At 46.9% G+C, this 9,076-nt stretch overlaps 1 protein-coding gene across 1 annotated transcript in view; it reads left to right on the top strand.

Annotated features, from left to right (window-relative positions):
- Positions 1-9,076, top strand: part of clybl (citrate lyase beta like) — a 69,861-nt gene that overhangs the window by 45,789 nt on the left and 14,996 nt on the right. The window contains exon 3 of the mRNA XM_012834056.3: positions 5,960-6,148. Coding sequence (XP_012689510.1) covers positions 5,960-6,148 — 189 coding nt within the window. The remainder of the gene's footprint in view (positions 1-5,959; positions 6,149-9,076) is intronic.

Here is a 9,076-nt window from a genome sequence, read left to right on the forward strand (position 1 = left end):
GTTGTGAAAAGAAGAGAGAGAGAGAGAGAGAGAGAGAGAGAGAGAGAGAGAGAGAGAGAGAGGGAGAGAGGAGAGAGGGAGGGAGAGAGAGAGAGAGAGGGGGGAAAGCAAAGCAATGAGTCATGCCTCTATAGAACAGCAGTAGCTGCGACTGCTGCCTCTCTCATTTCTGAGATGCCCGCAATCGAAAGCCTCACAGCTCGTTGAAATGGTCTTAATGAACGCTGAAATAAATTGCCAGCGCAGGCAAGAAATCTCAAAGCAATTGAAGATAATTATGATATTCTCCTCAGCGCTTGTTTATTTTTAGTCCCTTTTAATGATATTGGGTAGGGAGTGTTGGGGGGTGACATTCAAATCATTACATTTTCAATGAAACACCAGCATTTTTATTTTCCAAGACAGCTGCTTATATTTTTTTCTCCTGTTCAAATGTTTCGCTACCCCACACACACACACACACACACACACACACGTCATGTACACATATAGGTACAGGTGCACGTACAGTGATGTACATCTCGATGGTACGTGGCGAGCGAGCTCCGAGGCTACGTAGCGCGGACATCGCATCTCTGTGTCAGATCTGACCAAAACACCTGTGTTGTATAATCGTGACATCGAAACCCCTTTTCCTGGCATCCTGCACAGCGGGAGTCCAGGTATTCTGAAGCTCTCAAGACATAAAGGAGACAGACCCATTTTTTCTCCCTTCCTCTCTTTCTTTAACAAAGGTCAATATTTCCAGACATGAAAGGCCATTGTTTTCTCTCTCTCTCACTCTGTCTCTCTCTCTCCCACTCTGTCTCTCTATTTTTTCTTTCCTGCCGGAGCGTTTTGTGGACATGCTGTCACGACTCGGTGTCAGGCTTTAATGATGGGCTTGATAGAAGGATATCAAAAGGCGGCCTAGAAGCCGGAATGTATTTCCTGGATGCTCAGTAGGATGCACGGGTGATTGGGTGGGGGAGGGGGAGGGGGGCGCCTTTTGAAGGAACTTGTTGGCTTTGCTGTCTATTCATGTAAAACATCTCTGTTTTATTCTATTTTACCTGAGTCCGAGAGGGTTTATCGTTGTCAGTTTAATCAGAGACAGGACGAGGAAGTGAGGTCCCTCCTGCAGGTCGAGACTTTCTTTTCTTTATTCCGCCCCCAACTTATTTCAAACTGCATTTCACATGACCGAGAACCAAAGAGAAATAGACATGTAAGGGAAATATACATAATATACAGACCTCTGTTCAGTGAAGTCAGATGGAGCTGAGGAGGAGAAGCTCGGGGTTATCAGCCTTCAGTTCTATTGCACAGGAATTAAACCCTTAAATCTTCCAGCAACTATCTGTGATCCCGAGGTCGTGTGTGGAGGGGATTTCACAGGAGAGTAGACATGGCATAGATCTGCTGTATAGACATGAATTTGACATGAAGCAGGTTTATGAATGTTAAGTTATGGCTCCATAAAGCTTCAGCCAGTTCATATTACTCTCAATTCCTTCCCAAATTTTGGATGCGTTTGGCCGATGTGAGCAAGTAGAAGTGTGTGTGTGTGTGTGTGTGTGTGTGTGTGTGTGTGTGGGTGTGGGTGTGGGTGTGGGTGTGGGTGTGGGGGTGGGGGTGGGGGTGGGGGTGGGGGTGGGGGTGGGGGTGGGTGTCTGTCTGTCTGTCTGTCTGTCTGTCTGTCTGTCTGTCTGTGTCTGTCTTGCCAGTAATTTGAAGAGTGTGTGAGGGGTTATGAACACACCCTTCTGGCCTTTGAAAGGATGATGGCTGTTAGGTTTTTTTGGGGAGGAGGGTGGGCTTGGGGTCCGGCGGAGGGAATGCCACGCTGGTCTTTGGTCTGGTGCGAGACGGGGTGTGGTGGTGGCCGAGGGGAAGCCCTCCCAAGTGGCTTTGTGTGTGTGTGTGTGCGTGCCTGTGTGAAGATGACCCCAGCCTAAGGTGCCTCTGTCTTCATCTTTCATTAACCTCTGTTCTTCATTATCCTCCTCCCATCCCTTTCAAGCGCACCCGCTCGCTCCCGGACGCTTTCTTCTCCTTGCTAATTAACGCCAGGCACCAGCTATGTCTTTCTCTCCTCTTTATTTCACTCTCTCCCTCTCCCCACGTCTCTCTCTCTCTCTCTCTCTGTCTGTCTGTCTGTCCCTTTCTTTCACTTTGTTGCTTTCAGCCCCTTCGTTCTTCACTATCCTCTGGCTTTTTTCACCTCTTCTTCCCTTTTCCTTTTAGTTTCGTATTCCTTTACCTTTTATCTTACTTCATGTCTGCCTCTTTCTCTCTCTCACTCTCTTTCCCTCCTCCCCTCTCCCCCTGTTTTTCTCTCTATTTTCCCTCTCTCTCTCCACCTTTGATCTGACCTGACAAGTCCTAAGCTACTGTTTCCTCCTGCCACTTAACTCAGACCACATTTCCTCCTCCTGAGCGCTTACTGCAGAGAGGACCTTCCCCTCCGCTTCATCTCTCTCTTTCTCTCTCTCTGTTCCTTTCTTTCCTTCCTGTTCCCTCCTAGGTTCTCTCTTCATTCCTCTCTTTTTTTATCTTTACATCCCCCCTTCTACTCTCTCCTGCTCCTCACCAACTCTGTATCCTTCCATCTTTCTCTCTTACTCTCCACCCCTCCCTCTCTTTCTTTCTATTTTTCTTTCCTTCATTTCCCTGTTTACCTCTTCTCTACTCTTCTCCTTCTTTATCTGCAGCTCTCCCTCTCTCTCTCTCTCTCTCTCTCTCTCTCTCTCTCTCTGTTGACACATCTGTTTTGAATGCCCTGGCATGTGCACTTGTGTCACCATTAGGCGCTTGGCGAGGAGGCTTACTTTGATTTTTCCTCTCTTCCTGACTCCGCCCACTTCCTGTTGCCACACAATAATGCCTGTGATTGTGTGATATGGGGTCTTGTGTGTCATCTAATGCCTGTTTGTGTGTGTGTGTATGTTGTGTGTATGTAGTGTGTATGTCGTGTGTGTGTGTGTGTGTGTCTAATAGCAGTTGTGTGTATGTCGTGCATGTGCATGTGCGTGTGCGTGTGTCTAATAGCAGTGCTTGTTCCTTTTCAAGTGGATGTGGGGGTTCTTTTTTTAAACAGATTGAGTGCATTTGTTCCAGGGCAGATGATCCTGCTCACAAGACCTCACTTCACACTCTAATCCCCGGGTACCAGTTACACACACACACACCTGTACGCTCACACACACACACACACTAGTAAATGCACCCACATACATACATAAACACACTCACTGTTATTATTTTTTCTGCTTCTGTCTGTGTCATAAGCCAAATGTTGTTGTTACATATTCATTGCCTCTGTGTAAGGTATACTGTGTTTCATGTCACCTGGCAAACAGTTGTCCACTATATAGTGTTTTTCAATTCAGTAGTCACATGAATAAAAAGCAGAGCCATCGCTTGTCTAGTCTCCACTATTGTGTGTCGTTTGGGAGCCATTCAAACCCCAGATAGGTTTTGTATTACATAATTCTCTTTTAAAATTCAGGCCACTGGTAATTCAGTGTTTTGGTAGTAAAATGGGGGGGGGGGGAATCATCTGTGGGTCTTTTGTGGGTTGTGAATTGTGCATTTTTCTGCCTTTCATTGTCCAAGCATTTAAAGAAAAAGCCCATTATTTCTCCCCAGATGCCCCACCAAATTGAGTTTGTAAGGTAGGGGATGCATGTGTGGTCTGTTTGGACTTGACAGCATGCACATCCTATACAGCCTCTTATTTTCCTGTAGTCATTTCCTGCACATATCTAGCTTTCAGCACTGGCTCTGGCAATGATTGACATTAATGTTTCTATTTATTACAACACAAAATGCTTTCTCTGTCTTTGGCCTTGCATGGGGCTGTCCTCTTGTTCTTGTGTTTACGCGCCATGAATTAAGAATTATTCTGCAGAGCTCAGCCTTCTATTCTCTCAACGACTATAGCACACGTCCTGAGACTGATCGTGGCCCATATCAGACCTCAGGTGAGCACCTCTCTGCCCCATGGTTGGTGTTGAAGACGCCATCATCTACCTGCTTCAGAAAGCCCACTTTCACCTGGTCAAAGCAGGCAGCGTTGTGAGCATCATGTTCTTTGGATTCTCCAGTGCCTTTTAATGCGATCCAGCCTACACTGCTGCATGAGAAGCTCCAAAAGATGAAGGTCGACGCCTCCACAACCTCCTGGATTATTGACTACCAGACGGACAGAACACAGTTTTTGCGTCTGAGGGGATACGTGTCTGAGCAGGTGGTTAGAAGCACAGTAGCATTGAAGGGGACTGTACTCTCACCCTGTATACATCAGACTTCCAAAACAACTCAGTCATGTCATCTGCACAACTGTTCTGATGCCTTTGTAGTTGTGGGGTGTGTCAGTGGCCTGCCGGCTTGCTTGGGGAAACCACTACAGATGATCCAGAACGTGGCGGCGCGTCTGGTGTTCAACCAAGCAAGGAGGGCACACGTCACCCCGCTACTCATTGAGCTCCACTGGCTGCCTGTAGCTGCTCGCATTAGGTTAAAATCACTTATGCTTGCCTACAGAGTAATTGCTGGTTCTGCTCCCACCTACCTAAATGCTCTTGTAAGGGCACATGTTACACCCAGGACGCTGCGCTCGACTAGTGAGCGTCGTTTGGCACTGCCGTCTGTGCAAATACGGCAATCCAGACTATCTCATTTGTAGTTCCACGTTGGTGGAACGAACTGCCTAGCACTACCAGAGCAGCGGAATCCCTCTCTACTTTTAAGAAGCTTTTGAAGACCCAACTCTTCAGAGAGCACCTCCCTTCCTAACTGGCACTTCGACTAGTGCTTAACTTGCACTTACAGCAGTATTCCTGCACTTCTTTTTCTTTTCTATTTCTGTTTTCTATTTCTTATGTAAAGTAGTATTTATTGTTCCACTAGGTCTCTATTGCTCGTAGCTTGACTGTTCTCTCCCTTGTACGTCGCTTTGGACAAAAGCGTCTGCTAAATGACTAAATGTAAATGTAAATGTAAATGGACAGGAGACTGAATACATGGAACTGGTGGACCGCATTGTGGCATGGTGTGGAAGCAGCCATCTTCTCTTAAATGTGACCAACACAAAGGGGATGCTTGACGAATGTAGGAGGAGCACAACTAAGATGGACACTCTTACCATCCAGAGAAGAGGTTGAGGTGCTGCAGGGCCACAGATACCTGGGCATTCACATGGACAACAGACTGGACTGGAAATGTAACACTAAGGCTGTCTATAGGATGGGACAGAGCAGACTCTACTTTTTGAGGAAGCTTAGGTCAATCAATGATGACCTTTAAAATATTGCGTATCTTCTACCAGTCTGTTGTAGCAAGTGCAGCTTTCTTTGCAGTTATCTGTTGGGGTAGCAGCTTCAAAGCCAGGAACTCTAAGAAACTGAACAAACTGATTAAGAAGGCTGTGGGTGCTGGGGATTGCTCTAGAGCCCCTTGCGTTGGTTGTGGAGAGAAGGATGTTGCACAAGCTACTCAACATAATGGACACTACACGTCATTTTCATTTATGTGAATTGCTGCTGGAACACTGAAATTTCCCTTTGGGAAGAACTAAAGTACTCTAAATGGTAAATGGTAAATGGACTGCATTTTTCCATTGGTAGATGGTAAATGGACTGCGCTTTTCTACTCATAGAGCACTCAAAGCACTTTACAGATGAATGCCTCAGACATCTACCCATTTACACACCGATGGCAGAGGCTACTATCTATCAATCTGCACATCGGTAGCGGTTGGGGGTTCAGTGTCTTGCTCAAGGACACTTTGACAATTGGTAAAGAGTGGTCAGGATCGAACTAGCAACCTTCCGATTGCTGAATGACTCCTTTACCTCCTGAACCACTATCTTCCCCGATATCTATCTATTTATTTATCCATCTCTTCTCTTTCTGTCTCTTTCTTTATTTCATTCTTTTTCATCCATCTCTCTCTCTCTCTCTACCCCTACCCCAGGCAGAGGCGCGGGAGACCATCCCTAAGATGCTGGCAGAGCTGGACGTGGGCCGGACAGAGAAGTGTGTGCGGGTCAACTCTGTGTCCAGCGGTCTGGCCGAGGCCGACCTGGAGGTGATCCTGGGGGCCGAGGTGCTGCCCACAGCCCTCATGCTGCCCAAGGTGGAGGACACGGGAGAGGTGCAGTGGGTGAGTGGCCTCTACTGCTGACTCACTCACTTACTAGCTAACCTAGTTAACTAAGCTTACCTGTGGCACAGGTAAATGGTCATTACAATATTGATTGTTTGTATTGTGTTAGTATAATGTTAGTATAATATCACAATATAATATTTATTCTTATATGATAAATGTGGGTTTTTTTTAATGTATCACTAGTTCTCCTTTCAATTATCTGAATAGGGGTTTTGTGCAGAATGGGTTTGAGGGAGCCTTTGGGTATCAACTTCATAGCAGTGCCTAGTTCTCCAGGGAAGTCTCTCTTCATAGATCTGCAGTCTCTAGATATCAGAATAGAAGGAATGCTGTTTTTTTCTGAGTGTCTCAAATGTCAAAGGGATTGTATTCTTAGTATTGAGGAGTGTGCAATTGTGAGCATCTCATGGTTATTTGACTTGCTTCTTTATAGTGGAGTTTGAAATATTCTCCTTTGAGTAGAGGGGTTCTGGCATACTATTTCGTGGTAGAACACCGTGGAGCCCCAAATAACTGTTTAAAGAACATATCAGTCCTCTGTTTGGAACCATTTAGGAGACATTTTGTTTAGGATTGATGGCTTCAGTTCCAGGAGGCAGAAATGGAGGTACTATGGGTGAATTTCCAAGTTGTATTTTTGTTCTAGGATGTTCTTCCTCCCAACCCCCCTTCACACTCCAGGTCTGCCATCCTCACCCTTCGCCCTACACTTCCTTGGGAACTGTCATTTAAACATGTCACCTTTACAAGTTTGAGGCTACCATGGCAGGTGCAGTCTGATAAAAAGAGAGTTCATGTACCCCACCCCCCACTCCCTCTTTCTCTCTATTTCACTCATTCTCTGTATCTCTTCACCACACACACACACACACACACACACACACACGTGGGTTCAGCTATGGAACACATATAACATATCTCTAAACACATCTAGTGGATAGCATATGATGAGGCATTTCATCTCAAATCAATCTTCTACGCTTGGTCACGAAATTGTGACATTTACATGTTAAAAACATTGTCAAAGAGGAATGATGTCATGGTGGTATATCAAGAACAGTCATGCAGGTCAGGAGGGAAAAGGCGGCAGCGGAGACAAAACTGTTTGACCTCCAGCAAGCCTGTGTGCGGATGACACTACGACAGTGACCATCCCTCTGTTCCGACAAGAATTCCAAGGCAGTGTGAAAATCAATCAGGGGCATTTAATTGTTCCGTGTCCCATGGTATTAGCATGGCCTTATGGCCTGCCCCTCTGAAATCAGCACGCCACACACACACACACACACACACACACACACACACACACACACACACACACACCCCCCCCAATGGGAAGGCCTTCCAGTAGAAGCCCTAGCAGAAAAATAATAAAAGGGAGAAACACTAAAAATACCCGTGACATTTTCCTTTCCTTCACCCTCTCTCTCTCTCTTCTCTCTCTCCCTTCCTTTCCCTCTATCTCTCTTCCTCTCTCTTTCTTTCTCCTTCTCTCTCACTCTCTCTCTCTCTCTTTTTTTTTCTCCAACCTCACAGAGTCTGTACAGAGCACAGCAGTCTCCATGTATAAAGTCATGAAGTAAGGGGAAACCACAGGTCTCTTCAAAGCAATAATAACAAACTTTTCCATTTCCCTGTAAAACGGGAATTGATCCCTGTTGCCGTGCCCAGGGAGCAGCGGAGTGTTTTTCTTGGCGTCCGCTCAAGAAAGCGATGACATTTTGAAATTGGCCTTAGAAGTCAGACGTGTCTGAAAATAAGAACCCTCTCGGCTCAGAGTGGCGCGTACCCACTGTGGCATTGGCGAGCGGCAGGCCTTCGCAGGGTGAAACATCGCTAAGTGGTCACAATCATGAGAACAGCAATACACAGAGAAGAGAATGAACACTTAAGAGAGGTATAAAAAAAAGAGAGTGGAGAAAAATTAGGGAGCAAGAGTACAGAGCACAGAGTACTGAAAATGAGTGAGTATATCAAAGCTTCAGGACACTTCATCATCTTTAAAGAGCTGAGTCCTCACATCCCAAAAGACAGCTTGACCCCCTCGTCTCTGTCATTGTGGGGCGAGCGGATGCTGTATGCGGCATCAGGACCCAGAGAGACCGGGAGCGGCGCCTCTCGTCAACGCCCTCGGTCCCCGTGGCTTTCTGTAAAACGTCTGCAGCTCGGACGGCCGGTAGTCCAGAGGTCAAGACACAGTGACATCATTAAACCACCTGTCTCCCTGTTCGCTTCCATATGCTGGACCCACGTGCTGCCCTCCTCAAGGTGTTGCTGGTACCACTGGGAAGGGGAGGGTGGGGGGGGGGGGGGGTAGTGGTGACCCCTAACACCACCCAGAACTCCCCATTACCCTCCCCCATGTCACAAATCTTACCCACCCCCACCTCACGAAGCAGCAGCACACACACACACAGAAATACCCTCCCATTCGAACTCTATCCCATTCTGAGAAATCTGCGGTGAGGATCAGAAATCTGCCTTATTCAGCTGCACTGCGTGATTCTGTTTGAAAAGACCTGAAAGGGATGGTGGTGGCTGGGGGTGGGGAGGTGTCGCTACGTCTTAACTAGGAGGAGGAAGGTAGAGAGGGAGGAAGCCGGGGAGGGAGGGAGGGAGGGAAGGAGGGAGGGAGGAGAGAAGGGAAGGGAGGTGTGGTACTGTTAGGGGGTAGGGGGCCCAGTCTGGTCCCCACAGTCTACTCCGGGCGAAAGGAACAGGAAGTTTTTAACTAGTGGCCTTAATTAGTGCTCATATATTTCCTGGGCCGTGCTTACTTTCTTCCCTTTTTAATTGCCGACAGGTGTTCAGTCCATTTTTCTCCCTCTCTCCCTCACTCTCATTTTATTCTTCCTTTTTCCATGACCCCCCTCCCTTGCATTCCCTTCACCCTCAAAAAAAAAAAAAGAGAGAAAAACCTGA

The sequence above is a fragment of the Clupea harengus genome, chromosome 2 (assembly GCF_900700415.2).
Source record: "Clupea harengus chromosome 2, Ch_v2.0.2, whole genome shotgun sequence".
Classification (NCBI taxonomy): domain Eukaryota; kingdom Metazoa; phylum Chordata; class Actinopteri; order Clupeiformes; family Clupeidae; genus Clupea; species Clupea harengus.